Source organism: Phalacrocorax carbo, chromosome 4 (genome assembly GCF_963921805.1).
Source record: "Phalacrocorax carbo chromosome 4, bPhaCar2.1, whole genome shotgun sequence".
NCBI lineage: Eukaryota > Metazoa > Chordata > Aves > Suliformes > Phalacrocoracidae > Phalacrocorax > Phalacrocorax carbo.
This window is the reverse complement of record NC_087516.1, coordinates 84,102,817-84,122,839: the sequence shown is the minus strand read 5'-3', so window position 1 is coordinate 84,122,839 and position 20,023 is coordinate 84,102,817. Positions and strand designations below refer to the sequence as shown.

The following is a 20,023-nucleotide window of genomic DNA, read 5'->3' as shown; positions in this document are numbered from 1 at the left end:
TCCTGAGCCTAGAGTTTGCAGAAATGAAACTAGCTCCCCCTTCTGCTTCATTCGCTGCTTTCTCTGATAAAGGACCAGACTGCAAGGTATCTCTGAATCACATTATGCAAAAGATATAAGAGAAGATGGTAACTTCTGTCCCATGGCTTAACACACACTTCAAGGATGGCTGGCACCAGGATTTCATTCCTTCCTCAGGCCGATGAAACTTAAATCCAGGTTTTCTACCACGCAGGAGCAAAGCCCAGCTCTGCCATCTGCTGTTCAACTCCCACTCCCATTTACACACAGGAAATCTTTCTGGGTTCCTGTCCATGTTCCAAAGGCCAGCGCTGGTATATTAAGCCACAGAAAAGCAACCCTGGGATTCATGCTGGAATCAAGGACACCCTCCCCTGCTCAGGCAGGCATCCTGACTGATGGGCTAACTAGTCACTCTCATACTCCTCTGAGGGGAAAAAAAAAACACACCAATGAAACAATACCACCAAGGGTATTTTACACATTAAATGGACCCATTTCAGAGGACAAAGATCCAGCACTCCATTTCAGAGCAGCATGTAGCTGGACGTTATTCTTGCATTTCCCAGGACATGCCAGTAAATATTCTAGCATAGAAGAAGCTACGCAGTATTTTTAACACCTGCACGAGTGATAAGCCCTGATAATCTAAATGGAGGCAGCAGCCTTTCCACCAGAGGAAAGCCATAACAAGGATGGTTCCTGTTCTCTTGTTTTGGCTTTTTTTCCACTCCCCCCTTATCATAGTCTACTCCTACCACTAAGCAGTCAGATGAGAGCTCAAGGGCTGTGAATCTTAAGCAGAGGGAGGCCTCTCCTGGTTATACCAGGTAAGGCACCAAAATCCTGAAGCACAGAGAGATACAAGATCCCTGTCCTAAACATTCTCCCCATTTCAGTCACTGGTTCTTCAACTGCAGGCTTTTGCAATTTTATCATTCCATATATCATATCATCTATATCAGAATTACAGCAAGTCTGCCTGCACAGGGGTCAGAGACAACCCACAGATACAGAAACCATACCAATGACCGGGGCAGTACCACAGACAGCTGTTCGATGTGGACATCAGCAGAGCAAAAGTTGAAATGGAAGTGATTTGCAATTTTATTGGTGTTGCTTAGTACTAAATCTTAGGGGGAGCGAATACTCATCTGCGAATACCCATCTGTTCCAAAGTCACTTCCAACCCATGTCAGAGCAGTGCAGTTGCCTTGTGAGTGGACACCACAACAATCCCACAGTGAAACGTGGGTATAGGTGCCAAATAGATGTCAGGAAGTCCACACAGCCCAGGTCCACACTTTGAAATACAAAGCAGTTACAAACTGCTGCTGCCTCAGATTGTTTTATCACAAGAGGAGCTTAAAGCATCATAAGGCAATTCTGTATTTCCAGTTGAGACATCTGACAGTAAGTTGTTTCCTGTCCTCACGTCAACCAGAGTTTAATTTGTTCTGTGCATGGTTGGCTGAAAAACACAGGTGGTCTTAAACTTCAATGCTATGCAAGTAACAGGACACTTCTGAGAAACATGAGATTTTTCCCGCTCTGTCACTCCGGACAACAGAAACAATAAACGATCTTGCGCTCATTTAGAGATGGCCTAATCAAGATTTTTTTCTTTCTTACTTGCAATTTGCCTGTGTTAAAAAAAAAAAAAAAACAACACACAACCCTGGGCTCAAGCCCCTTCATTTCAGATCCCAAAGAAACACACATACTTGGCCGCCACAAGGAACAGGTGGCATCTAGTGTTTCTATCTGCCCCTCAGTGCCTGTGGTTCACTGTTTCTTATTGTCCCCCTCCTCTGTTCTTACCAGAAAAAGCCAAAACCCACCCCTCTGATGGTGCCCATTTTTTGTGGATAAGCACAATGTGTTTTAAAGGAACTAGTCTTTCTTCTACTTGCTTTCCCCTACCATTTTTCACTAGACTTCAGATGTGACGCTGAGACCAGAAAAGTTTAAGACTGCTTCACAGAGAGTCCAAAAAAGGAAATAAATGCACTGCCTCCAGCCGACCCAAATCCATGTTCTGCAACATGTACTCAACTTACTTTTACCATTTGTAAAGCAAGTCCTACCAACTGCATGCCTTTAGTGATAATGCTATTTAACTGAGCAAGAAGCATTCAGAAGGTGGACATAAGGATTCAGAGGAAAACCACACTACCATTCTACACATTCGAGGGAAAATATAGGCCCTTCTTACCAGAAGCAGCTTTGAGATATGATGTAATACATAGTTACTCCGAGGCTAATTTTTCAAATATCAGTCAAGATAAGCCTTCCCACACACGTGAAGGCAACTTAGTTCTTGAGCAAACCCTGACCATTACATTTAAGCAACAACTGAAAGAAGAGAGAAGCATCCTAACAATGTCCACCTTGTTTGCATTCACTTTTACAACTGCTCTACCTCATCTACTGACTTCTGTCTTGCTGATTTGTTGCTACTCCAAACAAACGACGCTTGGAAGTATTCTGCTGCAGCTAGGAGGACATCTCCTGCTAACTGATCTTCACATAAGGCTTAACATTTCCAATAAATTACAGGTTTCCATGATTGTTCTGCAATACAGCTGCAGCAGAAGGTGTGGCACAAAAATGTTGCCAACTAACACAGCCTGTGTAAATTAAGTGTTTCTGACCACCGACAGGTGAACCTTAAAAGTAAAATGGGAATTATGGAAGCCTACAGCCAACACAGCAGCTACACATAATATGCAGTGGCACACCATGGAGCCAAAAAGCAGCAGAGGCGATATGTATTTTGGCTGTTGACTTATTTTAGTACTTTTTAGCACCTGGAGCTTGAAGCCATTGTTGTGCAATGCCAGTGGTGTACACAGTTCCTTAGGGCCCAGTGAGTTTACATCAGTAAGGTACACAGGAGGCACTCCGGCTGTGGGAGCCCATCGCTATGAGTACCAGCCACTTGCATATATTTCCAAAACCATTAAACACAAGTTTGTTTCCTAGAGAGAACACAAGAAGTCACTTACCAGCTAACTCCTCTGTGTTTTGATCCAAATAATCCCTCACCATATGCATCTCCCACGTTTTACCTTAAAAGACTCACATTGTTTTTCTTTGATGGAGGAGATGATAGTGGATGGGAAATAGCCCTGTCAACCCTTTTATAAGGGACAGGAGAGCCCTGGCAGTAAGTGGGGGTGGAGGGGAGCATCAAAGCAGAAAGAGACACCTGCCTAAAGGGTTTGCTCTCGTACGCAAAAACCATTGGGAAGTCTGAATTTCTGAGACCTGTGCCGCCAAGTCCAACTCCAGGAAACTTGTTTCTGCTCACAAGCAAGCCAGAAATATATTTTTGCAAGCAGATGCTTCAGAACCCCTGACAACACCAACTCCTGACACAGACTTCTGGATAATCTGCTCAACCAAACATGGTTAAAATAAGTCACTTAACACTGTGAGTCATTCCTGGCATCTCCACCTACAATCTAATGAGGAACTAACCAAAGAATAACTGAACAAAAATGGACAGTAGGACAGAACATGCACTCAGGACATCAAGGAAGACACACCACTGCACTGGGAGCTCTGGCTTTAGCTCCTTTTCACTCATCTCTGCACACGGGACCACCCGAAGAGTAATTAAAAATGATCAGTGGTTTAGAAACATACTTTACGAGAACATTACAAGACCAACTGCTCAGCCATTTGAGTTCAGTTCCTTCTCTCCTGATGACACCAGCACTGCCACCATCAGCTTTATCTGGCTGCAGAGTACACCTGGGCATGAGTCACACAAAGTTAGAAGTCTAAACGTGTATGAAAAAAATCAATCCTTTTTGTCTTTATTCAAATAATTAAGCCTTTGGTTTTGCAAAATTAATTTCTCCATATAGTGACATGAACAGTTAATTCTTTAAATTAAAAGAAAAGTCACCTTATGCCTGGAATAAAAGTTTGATACAGGATCATACACCAAGTATGGCAATAGCTTAACTACACAGCACACATGTTCTCGGCCCACGTGTAGTATGACAGGCATTTGATACATGCTTTGAAATTATCCAATGACAATTTCACTATAGCACGGAAAGGGAAACGTACCACAAGAGAGTAAGACTGCTCAGTGGCTCTTCTAATCACCAAGCATGCTGACAAAATAAGTATTGTAATAATAGTATTTAGCTTCTTGCAGTATAGCAGCAAAAAAAAAAGTTAAATGAACAACCCCTGTAAATAGTTATTTTTCTCAAGAGGCAAAGAAAGGAAGAAAACAGAGAAGTTAACATCAAAACATTTTAAGATTTGTAGGCCAGTTTAACAGAGCGGAGAAGGTGCAAAAATAAGAAGGTAGGGGGAACCAGCCACAAGGTACAACATAAAGCTGGATTGCAAAGCACTGAGTTCTCAGTGCAATATGAGTTTTTATGGCAAGTCCATGCCATAGCTATACACACGCTGTAACAAGAGCGAGACAGCAAAAGTCAAAACCCTAAAACCAAAACAAAACCCTAAAAAAAAAACCAAACAACATATACACTGCTTGAACTTGTCAGGGACTTGCACAGAGTGAATCGGCTCTTCCTGCAAAGGCATTCGGAAACAGAAGTAAAATGGTCCACTAATGAAGGAGCAGATAGATTATAACAGTATCCAAAGAGCCCCTCAACCAGTCTGAGCCATTTAAATCTCTTCCCAAGCACTAGCTCGCTTAGACCTTTGCATGATTTGCTCCAGCTACCCTATGTGAGGGGAGCACTCCCACAGCAATCCCAGTCCCTAACCCAGGGAAAAAAAAACACTTGCAAAGAACCAAGACAAGCTTAGCTGCTGCTGTTGGCAGGAAAAGAACTCTAAACTACATTACTCAGTAAAGTCGGTCCTCGAAGCCTAACAACTGACCAACAAAGGAAAAATATTTTCCCTTCTCACACACCGCCCCTTTCCATGAGTGTGTTACCCGTCTTGTAACCATCAGCCCCAGAAGTCTGGAGTGTTAGAAAATACGCGTTTCTTGGCTACAGCTTTGAAAGGATGATCCAGGTATTGAAGTACATTATTTTGTAGCCAAGTAGCAGCGTTTAGGTGTCTCAAGCACATCTTCCCCCTCAGAAACATCGTTGCCTCAGTTCTCTTACACCGGCATTTGAGCCTAGGGAAAGGGTGACAAGAAGGAAGAGTACGCACACCCCGAATCCACGAAGCCGCCCCACCAGCCAGAGTGCAGCTTTCAGGGGCCGGTAGCTGGTGTTACAACAACTACAACCGGAGGAAACGGGCGGAAGCTGCCAGGCCGCCGTGCAGACGCCGTCCCCGTTCCCGAAGGCGGCGGGTGCCGGGCGCGGAGTGTCTCGGGCAGGCAGACACTTACTTCGGGGGGGGCGCCGCCGCCGCCCGGGCCTCGAACTCCTCTCGCCGCAGCACGTCTCCGGAGCCGCAGAAGCCCAGCTCCACCAGCTGCCGCCCCACCGCCTCGCTCTGCGGGAACGGAAGGGAAAGGGCGCCGGTTACCGCCGGCACACCGGGGACGTGCCCCCCCGCCGCCGGCTGAGGACACCACCTGGAAGCGCCGGTTCGCCCCCGCGGCTGCCCCGGCCCGGCCGCGCTCCGGCAGCCCGCCGCTGGGGCAGGGCCCCCCCCCCCCCCGCCGCGCCGCCGGGGCAACCCACACCCCCCCCTCCTCGCCCCGCCGCCGGGGCAGCGCCCCACCACCCCTCCCCCGCGCCGCCGGCCGCGGCGGCACCTCCGGTGCTCAGCGGCCGGAGGCGCCCCAGGAAGGGAACCTGCGCACCGCACCGCTGGGCAGCCGGGGGCTGCAGGCTCCGACGGGCTCTGCCCTGACCCGGCCCAACACGGACGCCCGAGCGCGGCCGCGGTGGAGAAGCGCCCAGCACCGCCCCGGAGGTGGTCTCGGGGAGCTCGGTGGTACCGGGGCCCCTGCCGTCCCCACGACAGCCTAGGCTGCAGTTGCAGCCCTGCAGTTCCTTGCCCACCTGCCTCTGCCTGCGCCACAGCTAGGCCCGGGGAAAGGACGTCTGGTCCTCTTTTTATGCCTCCCGCTGGGACCAGTTCCCGAGTTCAGACTTAACATCCCCACAGGAGAGTCGCGCTGCCGAACAGAGCACTGGGGCAGGAAGTAGCGGAGCTGGGGATGAGATATTTCCTCCAGCTGAAGCCGGGACACCTGATAAGCCCTGGCAGGCAAAGCACCCCAGGCCATACCCCTGCCGCTTCCACCCGAGCCAGGCGGCTCGGCCAGCTCTTCCCCGGCTGCACAACTCAGTCTCTTAAAGCCAAACGGGGAGAAGTAGCTGCTTTCTGAGAGCAATCTCCTAAGCAATCCCACCTGCCTTCTAATCGTGACACAGAACACCCTTTGCAACCTTCCTCAAAGTGTTTTCCTCCAAGCACTGGGCGCGATCATTTTTAGAGATTAACGTTTCAGCAGTCAGCACCCTTCGAGTATCTGTGATACGACATTTTCGACCAGGCGTATCCCTTGGAATGATTCAGCCTAAAAATTGTGCTTCGTAAGCCCTGGACAAGATAACCTTGCCAGTTTTGGTTAAGAAGCGGGCCAGCACTAGCTTGAAGCTGCCTTTGCACATCAAAGCCAGCCCCACTGTCTTCATCTCACCCCACACGCCTAGACAGACGGACAGCGAACGCTACAAAACAAACAGCAGCTCAGACGAAAGGCCTCCTGGCCCAGACCCGCACTCGGAAGCTTGCGGTCGGCTAGCCCCGCGGCCGACCACGATTCAAACACGTCACGCATGGCCCGGCCCGGCCCCGCTGCTGACTGACCTCTGCCTGGCCTGCCCGTCCGCGACACGCGCGACACCTCCTCGGGCGGGGAAAGCTTGCGCGGGGAGAGCGGCCGCTCCGTCCCCGGCGGACGCGGGCTTGGCTGACGACAGCCCGCGGACACCCGCAGCGGCGCGGAGCCCCCCGCGGGAGCGGCTCAGGCCTCTCCCGGCGCACGGCCCGGAGGCCCCTCAGCGGGGGCTTTCCAGCTGAGGGGGCTTCCTGGGGCGGAGCGGGCCGGTGTCCCGCCCCCCACTGACCTCCAGGTACCGCAGGTCCCGCGCCGTCACCTGGCACTCCAGGTACTCCTCGTAGGTGCGGGCCGGCAGCGGCGGGAGGCCCCCCGCCGCCATCCCGCCCTCCGCTGTGGTAACGGCGGGGCGGTGGCGCGAGCGGCGGCCCAACGGCTGCGGCGGCACGTGCCGCCCCGTCCCGCCCAATCAGGGCGAGCACCCGCCGCGCGAGGGCGGCGCGCGGCAGCCCGGTACCCGGCGCGGGCCGGGGCGCTTGTTTGCTCCGCGGGGCGTGGGTTGCTCTCGGGGCTGTTTCGGGGGGCGCTCACCAGGGCGGCGCAGTCGGGGCACCTGCTGCTGGCCGTGAGGGGGAGCGCCCGCCGCAGCCCCTGCTGCGCCGGGCCGCAGGGGACAGGGCCCCAGCAAACCCCAGGGGGGAAAACAGCTTACCCTGCACCCCCGTTTTACCGCCGACCCGTGAACACAAACGCCCGCAGCCTCTGCTGGAAACCGCCACAGGCCCAGCACGCTGCACCCCACGCACTGATTTTTTAAGACGTGATTGCCCAGTTTTTGGCCGTCCTACTTGGGAGAAGTGGAAATGAAGGCGTAACGGGGGCTCTGTGGGAAGGCAGGGGACAGCACGGCGCATCTGGAGCCAGCGCCCCGGCAGCTCCTGCGCCCACGTCTGTGGGCTGTGCCGAAGGGTCCTGCACTGCAACACGCTGCAGTGCAGGAGTGCAGGACGTAAGCAAATATCTCTGGAGATTTGGAAAATGATACGCCTCTGCAGGGATGTCTGTAGGGGTCAAAAACAAGATGCAATCGGGAGAAGGGGAATGTGGGCAGGTTTTTTAATTTCTGATTTTTAACAAATACAGCCAAACCCAAGGAGCTGGGCCACAGCTGGCAGCTCAGTGCGCTCTGCCAGGCTCCATGTGGCCCCTTTCTCAGCTCCACATGGACCTGTACCTCCTTTGAAGGCAGCAGTTGTTTGGTAAGGAGTTCAGGAATCCCCTTTGTTTCGTCTCCAGCTTCCTCACCCAGCACCACATGGTAGAAGGGAAAGAAAAAAACCCACAAGTCATGAAACGAAACCCTACGCCAGCCCCCAACGTCCCAAACGGCGTAGGGTTTAAGCCAATGTTTCCCCCCTATGGCGTTAAGCGCAGAGTGGAGTTGCTCCCTTGCGGGGGAGCACACCGACAGTGCAGCCCATGGTGGCCACCGGCCCGGCCTGCAGGGGCAAAGCTCGCGGCAAAGCGAGACGGCTGGGGTGGAACGCCAGCTCTGCAGAGCAAAAAGGAAGTCAGGAGCTCCCAGGAGACTTCACGTTTGTTCCAACGCTTGCTAACGTTGTGCTTTGAGCTGAGCTTCCAGAGGCGCTGTGTCTCTCCCCATGCAGTACTGCGCCTAATCAACATCTGACACTTTTTATATCTGCAAAGCCTGCAGGAAAAGATGACTCAGAAAGCAAATGGGAGGGAAAGAAAGGGCGAATTGAAGTTATCGGTCCGCATTGTGCAATCGTGCCATTTTTAGCCTTGCTGACAAAGAGCTTGGAGGCATCGTGCTGGTGTCCTAAGATGGTTAGCTGCACATATCCATGCTACCTTCATACGTCCTGGTTCCCTGATGTCACACACTGCCAGGCTTGTACCAGCCCTGCTTCATGATTGAAATTGCCCGAGAGCCCGCTGGTCCCTCATGAAAGGCCAGCCTGCCGGCTCATGCACAACCCTCCTCCCCACTTGCTTCCAGCAGCCAGACCTCCCCATGGTCCCCAAAAGCAGAACCCCTTCCCCGGCATGCCCCGCTGCCCTCAGCAGCCACCCCAAGAAGATGCGTAGGAAAGCCCCCTTGCCCTTGGTTTCCCCGGAAGTTTTTTCTTCTGTGTGCAATAAGATTTAAAGGCAACATGAAGAGCTTTTATCCAAAAAAAAGTACAAAAATCTCTATAAAAGTCCAACAATTACTGCTGTTGCTGTTGAAGCCAAGACAATACATCCACTGGGATGAAACAGAAGCAGCTGGCAGGATAGTTCGTGTCACAGTTGGAGCTGCAAAGCAGGAGCCGGAGCCTTTCTTCTTTTCCTGGGCTGTCACTGCCATTTTCCCTCCCTCAAGTCACCATACTGAGCTTATTCTTGCTCCCATTGATTCCGCAGGAGCGGGACTGCCACCTCCACGGGAGACCAAGTGCTGCCAATGAGCAGGGAAGAGGAAGAGAAGTGTTTTGGTCTCGTGTCTTTTCTCCCAGTAAATCCCCACCGGCTGAAGGGCAGAGGAGGCTCCCCCTTGCCTTTGGAGCAGGACCGCGGGAGGCTCTGGGCTTCTGCTGCACGTTTTGGGCTTCTCATCCCGCTCGGGCAGCAACATGACCTCCTCTGTGCTTGAGGAAGCACTAGCCAGAAAGGTTCAGTCAACAATGCAATCAACAGCTGTAAATAAAAGCAAGCCAACAGCAAAACCACTTTTGAAATGCAAGAAATGTATCACGCTGAAAAAGTTACCTTTATGCCTTAAAAGTCTCTCAGGCCATTTTTAAATTTAAACAGGGATATTTACCCATTTTTTAAACACCTTCAGTCTCCTCTTGATAAGCAAACCTGTTAATTCCCTTCCAGAAGAGTGGCAGGAAAGGAAGGTTTGTCAGTCCACGCCACTTAGGTTAACTTGCATTACGCTCTCTGCTGAGGCCCTAGCGGGCTGCTGTCTGCTGTGGCACAGACCTCTTCACTGCAATAGGGTGACTGCATCTTAATAATCACTCTAATATTAAATCACCAGCCTCCCCCTGCAGCTTCCCACGCCTGCTAGCACCCCTTAGCTGCATGCTGTGGGGCTGCTCCTGCTTCCTGATGAAACCCCAAGTAAAACATCAGGGTTTCAGCAACAGCGGGTGACATGCAGCGCAGCACCCCCATGCCCCTTGGGAAATGGGGTGCGAGGGAGAAAAGCACCTGCACCCCCTTAGCTCGCCCAAATCCTCACCCACCCCGGGCAGGAGAGCACAGGTTTCACCAGCCCCCAGAGAGAGGAGACAACCGGGCAGCTTCCTCAGCCAAATTTTACCCGACAGCTCTGAAATGCGATAAATGCTCCTTTTCTCCTCGGTGGGAGCAGCGGTTCACCCAAACCAACAAGCACAGGGTGACGGTGGTGCTCATCCCATGTGGGCACGGGGGCTGCGGGAGGGCTGGCTCAAGGGGGAACCCGACTGCTGGCAGCACCCCTCCTTCCTTGGGTGGGTCCCAAGGGTGACGTGCTCGAACTGTGGCCACCCGCACTCTGGTCCCTCCCGGCAACCGCAACAGAGCAAGCTGCGCTTCCTGGTAGTTGCTATGGCAAACACTGGATGCTGCCATCGCAGCTCAGTTTGGCATCAGTTTTTGCCCACAAACACACAGATCAAAATTTTTTTTTGTCATACAGGCTAGTTACTGATGAGAATTTTCCTTAAATTAGGATTAAAAAAATACCTTTTCCCTCTGAAGGAAAGCAGTGGCAGCAAGGGACCAGCACATCCACTCCTTTCCTACCTGCCGGGGGAGCTCCAGGCACCCACCCCAGGTTGAGGCTGGGGATGGCACCCTTGTCCTACGGGGCTCCTGCAAATGTTTTCATTCACTTAGTTCATTTATGTGGCCCCATGCTTCACTGAGCATTAATTACACCTAATTGTGCCTGGCTGCTGAACAACAGATAGGCAGCATTATGTGAATTCTGTAAATTCGCAGTGAGGCTGTTTCGCTGGAAATGGCTGGGGTGCGCAACGTACCTGTGTTTGGCTTGCGCTCCCCTGCTGCGACTCAGGCCCAAACAACTGCCCCAGAGGAGCCATCAGGAGGATTGTCTCGGCACACAGTGTGCGGGGCACGGCATACAAAGGAAGCACGTGCACCGATTCTGCTCCACTCCACCCTGTCGTCGATACCACACTGGCCCAACCCTCCGAGAAAAGCATGTGTAGTGGCTAACTTTGCAACGGTCTTTTTTTTTTTCTTTCAGGGGAAGAAAAGAAAAAAAACACACGGACAGCGGACAGGCAAGAGATTACATAACCAGGTTATAAAATGAAGCACAACTATATTTTATTCTGGCATCCCCATCCATCCCCGCACGTGGAACGCGCGCCCTTCTGCGAAAGCATTTCCTGCCACGCGGAGCGGATGCATCTGGCCAGGGCCTGCCCAGAAGCATGATGGGCGAAGAACCACGACTTCAACAGAAATAGCCATTTGTACCGCAATCAGATTTGGAGAAAAGGGTCGGCGGTGCCGCCTGCCCTCATTATTGCTGCTCGAAACTAGCAGGGCTGAGCTTGGGAGGGGTTTTGCTAACACGAGCCCACCTGGGGTCCTTTTAAGGCTTAACTGGTGAGGTTCAATGCTACCATTTTTCTGTACGTACGCAACACAGCTAAATGCCAGTTAAGACTCCATACACACAATTACTCCACAGATAACACCACAATGGAGAAACAGCTCAACAGCCAGGGTCATTGGGCAACCTGGGCAGGAAAGAACCACTTCCAAAGGTACGGGTAGCTGTAACGGCATTTATTGCCACGTTGCCACGCTTGCTATAAAATAAAACCCTTTCCCCTCCCTCTGGAAGTGTTGTGTGAATGATAAAATAAATCAGCAGCGCAAACTGTTGGAAGAAACCGGTAGGCACCCAGGGGCCAAAGGCATCCCCGTCCTGGGGGAGCAGGGGTGCAGAGGGGCTGCCCCTGGCCACCCCACAGGGAGTGGTCTCGGCGTGGGTCCCTCCCCGTGCAAGCAGGAATGCCACGGGGCCGGGGCAGAGGTATTTTAAACAACACAGACATTGAAGACATACTTAGATGGGCAGGAGGAGACTCACTCCTCCAGCTGTCCAGAGAAGAACGGGAGAGACCACCAGGAACAGGGCTGCAAACAGCCACCCTCCCCAAGCCAGCAACCCTTAAAAAATACATATATATATTTACATTATTGCCAACAAAGAGTTTTAAGACCCTCTTGCACCACAGGTAAGGTGAATGAATTTGTTTGGCGTGGTCTCGTTGTTCAAAAGTGGAAGGGAGGAGCTAGTTTTTAAGAGATGGAGAAAGGGCAGACCTGGATACACGGTGTCTGAGGTACAGTCGGAGGAAAAAAGTGCAGCAAAAAGGAATTAAAAAACAAAAAAATAAAAGGAAAAAACCCCAACATAATAGATTGGCTCTGAACATATCTCTTGTATGAAAATGATTGTCAAAAGAGTCACTAGTGAAAATAAGGTAAGAAAATACGTTCGCCATAGAGGTACCTTTCTGCTTCTTTCAACAACAGAAAATTAACCCGAGGTCCATCACAAGTGTTTCCTGCTCACCACAGGAATACTCTTTGGAAAGTCCAAGTTATGTCGCTCCAGCGCATGCCACCAAAGATGCTGTCCGGACTGTTGGGTGAAGACCCCAAGCCCAACACAGCTCCCCGGAGCCTCCCCACATCCGTCCAGGGAAGGGGGACACAGGTCTCCTGTGGGGTCACCCCCAAAAGCTGTCCAGGCGCCCGGTCTCTCCTGCCCCGGCATCCCCACCATGCCGTGCTACCCGAAGCGAAACTTCAGCCGGTACTTGACAGGGCCAGGGTTTTTCCGAGGTGGGGATGGGGCAACCTTTGGTTTTGGTGGTGGCGGGGGCTTCTTTTCGGGGAGGGTGACGGTGAAGGCGAGCTCGGGGGCCTGCGGCTGGCGGAAGCGGGGAAGGAAGTGCGTGGAGACGTGCTGGGGCCGGGCGCGGGGGCTGCAGCCCCGCTTGGCTTTGCCCCGCTTGTTGAGCGCCACATACCACTGGCGGCCCGAGCGTGGGCTGCGGTGGATGGCCGAGGCGTAGGTGTTGTAGCTGTTCTCCTGGAAGCGCTCCCGAAACTGGCAGTCTGCCGTGAACCGGGCCTGCGGGGACAAAGCCAGGGGCACCGTTAGCAAAGGGCTGGTTTTACCCATTCCCCTGCCCCATGACGCTTACCGCGTTTTTAAAGCATCCCAAAACCAGGTCCAAAGAGGCAAGCAGCAATACAGGGCACCTGGGAAACCCACTCTGAGGCCACTGGACACCCAGAAATTTGGAAAACCCCAGCACAGCTACTTTCAGTAGCTGCTTGCCACCCAGTTTTGGACTTTCTTGGAAAAAACAGGCTTGATCTGCCCCAGCAGCACCTTTCCTTCCCTCCCGCGCCAGCCCTCCTCCTGCCCTTCCTGCTGACAGGAGAGAGGACATGGCTCCCCAACCCCCGTTGCTGCAGCCTGCCTGAGGACCCTGGGGTTGAGCCCCCACTTCATCTCCGTTCCCACCCTCACACCCCTCACGTGGACAGTGAATCACCACTTAATAATATGGAAAGGCAATTTGCATGCAGATTTTCATTGCTTCACTGAACATGGCTTTGATTGTATTGGATCTTTTTTTGTCTTCTTCCTATTAAATGAATTCAGGGCGTTTTGTCCCTTGATAAGCTGAAGAAATTAGTTGCAGCCCAAGAGCATCGCCTTTTATAAACAGGGTGGCCACACTGGCTCCCAGACAGCCAAGAGGAAAGGCTTCACATTGCCCAAGAGGTCAGGCTCAGGATGAATGCTCCCCATAACAGCTCCTTCTTGTCAAGGAGGGGGAGGAAAACAAAAGCACGCAGAAATACAAAAATAGAGCCGTAACAACCCAGCTATGCCCCAGGGCTGTGGGTACACCTAGCTGCAGCCTCCAGCCACCCTTCTGAAATCCTTTGCCATACTTGAATCTGACCACAGGCACGGTACCTGGTGCCCTGATAGCTTGTCCAGTGGTGTGTGGGGCACCGCAGCCTGACTGCAAAACGGCACTTCAAAACGATTGACATGAAAGGGGTGTGGAGCTTTTTAGCTTCAAAACCCCCAGCAGTGGAGAACAAGACAAAACCCCCAAGCAGTGTTTCATAACCACGCAGAAGGCCCAACTAGCTGGGATTATTTTTAAACTCCTAATTTAACCAGAGGAGTTGAGCCCTATAATATAAGTGACAGAGTCGCCAACCTGCAATGCATTTTTTTCTGTCATACCACTTTGAATTAAGTCTCATCTTGCTCTTTGCTTGAAAGAAACATCACCTTGATGACTCATTTTTGCTCTCCATCTTCCATACATCCTCAATGCTGCATTACCCATGCACAAGTGTTCATCTTCCCAAGGTAAGGCTTGGGCACTCTGAAGCCTGGACAAGGACAGCGGTGCTCGGGCAAGGCACCCCCACATCAGCCCTTGCACAGGGAGGTTTTAGGATCGACCGAGGCGCCGATGCATGCCTGAAAGGGTGCTGAACACAGAGGAGACCCTGCCGGGACCCTGAAACATGCCTTGCATGGCATTTGGGCATTTGGCAAGAGCAGACTTTTTTTGAGTAGGAGATGAAGTGGATTGCCCTGCCCCAGGCATCATTGCTGGCCATGGCTGAGGATCCGATATTGAAATTGGCTCCAGTGGGTGTTGCAAGCGCTGCTGTGAATAGAGCAGACGCTTGTGCCCCGGCTCACACATATCCCCATACAGACGTGTCAGCTTGCTGCTGCTTTGCTCATAGCTAAGCCAAACCCAAGGGAATGGCAGGCAGATGTGCCAGGGGAGGGTTAGGCTGGGCATTAGGAGAAGGTCCTTCCCCCAGCGGGTGGTGGAGCCCTGGCACAGGCTCCCCAGGGAGGCATCACGGCACCAGCCTGGCGATGTTCCAGAAGCACCTGGACAAGGCCCTCAGAGACACGGTGTGAATTTTGGGCTGTCTTGTGCAGGGACGGGACCTGGGCTTGATGGTCCTTTGGGTCCCTTCCAACTCACAACATTCTATGGTTCTATGAAATCAGCATTTCCAATCTGGCCCAGCATTTCTGGGGCAATACCACTTCGCAAAGGGAGATGGCAGTAAGAGGGCCGCTCAGCTGCCGTCTGGAGCATCACAGGAAAAGTTCCTGCTTAAAGTGGGTTTAGGGGAACTGCTCCCTTAACGTCAGAGTAGCATCCTCTCCAAAGTGGGGTTTGGGGACGTGTGGGGGGCCCCCAGCCCTCGACAGGGAGGGATGCCTTGGGCTGCTTCCCACAGTGGTGTGGGGAAGGAGAAGACCCGCAGCCAGCGTGCACAGAAGGAAGCCTTCAGCCCCAGATGGGAAACTGCCCCGGGAAGCACATCAGCTGCTGCTGCGCCATCACTCTGACAGGCTTCCCCACGTCCCAGCCTCTCAGCTCTGCAACCACACCATTTCAGCTGGGGAAAAGGCATTTTTCCCAGCATAGGACGGGCGGCACACATTCATGGCGTGCCGGCTGGCCATCGGATTTGCTCTGCAGCAGCTCCAAAGACAATCATGAATAACAATCCTAAAGTCAATTAAATTTCAAAATCCAACGTAACAGAGATCTGCCCCAGTGAGGACCGCAGCGTTTGGTCAGCTTTGAACAACAACTGAGAAAGGAAAATTACCTGAGCCCTCTGCAGGCAAGTCTCTCCTCTGGGGTTCGTGATGGCCCCTGTCGAGACTGACACCAAACCCCCTCCTGCCCGTTCCATGCTAAAAATGTACAAAGAGGGGACTGAGAATTTAACGACAAGGAAAAAGCCATCTGTGCGCGCAACTGATAATTGCCAGGATTACTGTCATTTTCTGAAACCGGTGCCTCTACAAACGAACTGCTTGGTAATTTAATTAAGTTGCCATCAAAAAAAAAAAAAAAAAAAGGAAGGAGGGCTGCTGTAAAGCACCGAGCTGGGATAAAGCTGGGCCCTGAGAACCGGTTTTGAAGGAGCCTGAATCCCTACAGGAATGACTTTTATCTGCAGTTCAGCACAAAGTCACCGGCATGACTCCCATATCAAAGCGCTGCCCTGAGTGACGGGCGCAGGACGCGCTTTGTACTGCTCAAAATTCATTAGGCCATGAAATAACTTTATCCTGCCAAGGCAGGAAAGAACAACAGATGCTGGGTTTACATTATTGGTATTATTTAGCCCAGCAATCTTTAGACATTTGGGTCAAGTTTCTACAAATTCGCGGCTTTCATCCGAGTGGGGCATCGTGTGTCCTCACCCCCCGCTCTGACCCGCCTAATTGACATCCTCTCCGGCAGTGCCCTTTGTGTGCCGACAATTAACCATACACCAAAGAGGTTTGATTTAATTTCTGCCTGCGCCAGGGCATAAATCAAGGCTTCAACTCAAATAAGAGGCCCATTGTACACTGCGAGGGAGGAGAGGCTCTGGAGGGTCCGGGGATCACGCTTCGCCTGCTTCCCTCTCCTCTCCATGCTTTACCTTTCCACTGCTCTCCTGCTTTGCCCATTTCCTGCACCACCTCCTTCCCTCATATTTTCCTCCACACAGCCATTCCCCCTTTCCCCTAGATGCTGTTTCGGCCCTTACTCTCCTAAAATAATCAGCCACGTGCTCACCCTTTAAGCATCATTAGGTTCCAGGAGCAACACTCCAGTAAGACTCAAGGGAGAGAGAGGCTAGTTCATAAATCTCACTTGAAGGCAGTCTGTGGGCTTGGGCAGCATAAGCACATCAGTAACACCCACTTTGTGACCGTGAGGTTTGGCTCATAACTGCGGGGCAGGCCATTGGCTTTTCCCTCTTCCAGGAAATTGGCCCTGAACAGACTCCCTGGGAACAAGCTTGGGTGACAGGTCATCCAAGATCTGCCTTAAAAATGCCCTCTCTGGGTGTTGCATTTATACACACCCTTAAAAGATGACAGCCTTCCTGTGACCACAGTAGTTAGTTCTGTTTGTTTAAATGATCTGTAGAACTAACAGGAAAAAATTAGGAAGAAGCACCTTGAAGTTGAAAAAAAATAGGTTAAATCAACTTATACAATTTGTGTAATGCAAAAAACCTGGAAAAAGCACACTTAGACCTGTAGAAAGCCCAACCTTCAGGAAAACAGCCTGCAGAAACAAGAGTTACTGGGATTTTTTCCTCTCTAGCTGCAATGCTCCTGCACGGGCTCGACCTCACCTGCCCGAAACCCTGCATGCAGCTGCACGCTCTCACCGAAGTACATCTCTCCCCCACGGGCGAACCCAGCCAAGCCTCCGAGGCTGCAGCCCCTTCCCTATGCGTGCACAGGCGCAGGCGGGCTCCCGGCACCACGCGTGCCGCTCTCCAGGAGACATTTGGCTAAAACCGTCTGCGCGATCTGCTGCACAAGTTGCTAAAAATAAACCGGCAATGCTCAAAGAACAAGTCCTTTTGATGCAAATACCCAACTGCAAAAAAAAAAACAAAAGGACTTTTCTTGGCTAAAAGCGTTAAGTAGGGATATAGGCTTCAGCGTTTTTGGCTCCACCTGTCCACTATCAGTCTGTGCAGTGCCAATGGCACTCAGCGCGGAGCCCTTCCGGCAGCCAAAGGGGCTCGGCACGCTGGGGCCCTGCCCGGGAGCATCGCTGCTGCGTGCACATGAAGGTGTCACAAGGCCTTTAATAAACAATACACACTGATAAGCGGGGGTTTACTTACACTTGCATGGAGTTTTCCTTTTTTTGACATCGCTAAAAATTTGTTGCTGAAAACTCCTCGTATTCCTACAATCCCCTGAGACACAGCAAATATTTCCAAAATACCTAGGATGACAGAAATCCCAAAATAAATCACAGTTCTTTTCACATCGTGTGACAAAGAGAGAAAGAAGAAAAAAGAAGAAAAAAAAAATCAGTCTCATAGGTTTGCATTTCCGCTCCACACAGCAACCCTGCTCCTCGGCTGCCTGGATCCCCGCAGCGCTCCTGCTCGTCCCTCCGCCCCGCTGAGAGACCTGCATTGACTCCGGGATGGCTACGGGGTGGTGGTTTTGCTTTTTGGTTTGTTTGTTTAAAAAAAAAAAGCTGCCTTTTAGAGGACAATTTCTGACTCACTCAGCTGTGACAGAGCAAGTTGACCCCTGGGGAAATCCCTCTCAAGGGTGGGAAAAGCCCCTTGTACCTACAGCCAGCCTGCTGAGATCAGCCTCGCCCATCCTCCTCCCATACACACCGCACTCTGGAAATACAGGTGTCACACACACCAGTTGGGCCTAAAAGTACCAATAATAGTTTCTTAGGCCCCTCCTCACAGCAGGACTTGGGGAGCAGGGCGCTACACATCCCAGCCATGAGAAAACAAGCCATTTCCCCCTCAAATTGATATTTTCTGAGCAGGAAGGGGCTCTGAACCCCAGCAGGGTGTGTGTGACCTATAACTCATCTTACCAAAGAGCTTTGACCTCCAAGCATCGCTCAGGAACAGCACCAACAGGTTTTGCTTTCCCACACAGCGCAGTGTTCCCCTGGGCGGAGGAAGGGTGGCAGCAGGGGTCAGGCGCCCGACCGATGCCCCCGCCAGCTGGGGGGAGCTGGGGTAGGCACCACATCCTCAACATGCCCTTCCCACCCTGAGAAAAAAACATTGCTGCCCCCAGCTGCAGCCCTGGACCGGCCCTGCTGGGACTTGGTGGCCGAGGTGGGGGTCTTGGTGGCCCCAGACCCCGTGAAGAGAGCCCATGAGAGCATCTCAACCAGCCCCAGCGAAGGGCCACATGGATTAACATGCCAAGAGCAAACATGAAGCCACTGTTAAATCCCTGAGGCAGAGGGATCAGATCACCACTTCCCATGTTTATTTTAAGGAGGAAGCGCAACTCCCTGAGGCACCCGTGTCCTGGCACTGAGGGCCTCGGGAGCACCCTGGGGGGCTGCCCCTCCTCACCCTACATGCCCCAATGGTAGCGACTGTCAAGAGACATCGGGTTATGCAGCCCTACTGCAACAAGGCACGTACCCTCTGCAGCACGCTCCCTGTCCTCGAGGGCACCCCAAAACCTGCTGGCCTTTGCGGGGCAGGGTGGGTGGCCGTGCTAGCTGGGAGACATACTTCTGGTTATTAGGGTGCCCAGGATTAAGGCAAGTTTCCCAGGGGCCAAAGCTGGGATTTCTCTGACAAAAGCAGACTACGTGCCCACAGGGGGCGGCTCCTCGGGGCAACACACTGGCTTGCCCCCTGCCCCACTGCCACCACGTGCCCCCGCTGGGGATGGCTCCACTCTGAAGTGCAAAGCTGGTGCCACTGTCACCTCTCCAGGGAGAGAGTCTCAGATTAAAGAGGAAGGACCTTCACATAATCCAAGTCCCTGTGAGATAGCTGTGGCATCAAAGGCTGCACACATCTCATGAGGAAGAGCCCCTCAGCTATGCCCCTGTGCGACAGGGTCTGCAAGGGCACGGCGCAGGCAGCCCCTCCAAACTCACACCTCCCAAAACAGCCCAGGCATGGATGCCCCATTTTCCTATCCACCCCCTTTGGAGCCCCTAATCCCCTCCTGGCCACGCACCTGCAGAACTCCTCAAAAACCCAGGCAAGGTTTCTGGCCTCCCAGCATCCCTGCCCATGGGCTGCTCTGCTTCGCAGGGCCGCAGCACAGAGCAGGGCCCAAGTTATTTGGTCCGGGCCAGATGTGGCCATTGCTCCATGAGCACGCTGAACAGCTGCAGCCACTCGTGCTGCCAGGGTCATCTCAGACCCAAGCCCTCAGGCTCTTTAAGTGATTTTTCATCCCTGCCTGCCATTCCATTCCCTCTAACAGGATATCACGGCAACTCCGACCCAAAGGATAAGCCATGAGTTAGCACAGCTTTCTCTCAGGAGAACGTCAGCCTTAGTCCTATTTTTAAACTGAATGTATCCTATTGCTGTGCTGTAAGAATTAGAATGCAAAGGGAAGGATGGAAAAGTTGCACGGGGAAAGGACAGAAAAGGGGCATGAGGGAGAGGCCGGTGCAGCATCCTCCCCCCAGATACCACAGCAAGGTGCTGTGGTGGGAACACAAACCTCGCGCCTTCACATCCAGCCCCACGCTCCCACTTCCTCAAGACGGGCAAACCCCATGGGGTAGCACTTCCCCAAGTGAGCAGGGCTGAGCTTGCTCCACTCCCCGGGGCAGCGTCCCACCGAGCCCGCTG

At 52.5% G+C, this 20,023-nt stretch overlaps 2 protein-coding genes across 5 annotated transcripts in view; both read right to left on the bottom strand.

Annotated features, from left to right (window-relative positions):
* The window catches only part of CFAP299 (cilia and flagella associated protein 299), a 214,341-nt gene extending 207,118 nt beyond the window's left edge, over nucleotides 1-7,223 (bottom strand). For 2 of the 4 annotated variants that reach the window (XR_010372857.1, XM_064450768.1), the window contains exons 1-2: nucleotides 7,068-7,221; nucleotides 5,372-5,478 (exon numbers count right to left, since the gene is read on the bottom strand). Coding sequence is in view for 3 of the 4 variants with exons in the window: in XM_064450768.1 (XP_064306838.1) it covers nucleotides 5,372-5,478; nucleotides 7,068-7,160 (200 nt within the window). In the remaining variant the exon portion in view is untranslated. Of the gene's footprint in view, nucleotides 1-5,371; nucleotides 5,479-7,067 lie in introns of all 4 variants that reach the window. The other 2 variants (XM_064450770.1, XM_064450769.1) reach the window with 1 other exon arrangement.
* A 4,070-nt stretch (nucleotides 7,224-11,293) lies between these two features.
* Nucleotides 11,294-17,722, bottom strand: FGF5 (fibroblast growth factor 5; the record flags this gene model as incomplete). Its single annotated transcript, XM_064450830.1, has 2 exons — nucleotides 11,294-12,962; nucleotides 17,549-17,722. Coding segments are annotated over 2 exons (519 nt in total), but the record flags the coding sequence as incomplete, so codon positions are not given.
* Nucleotides 17,723-20,023: the final 2,301 nt, after the last annotated feature.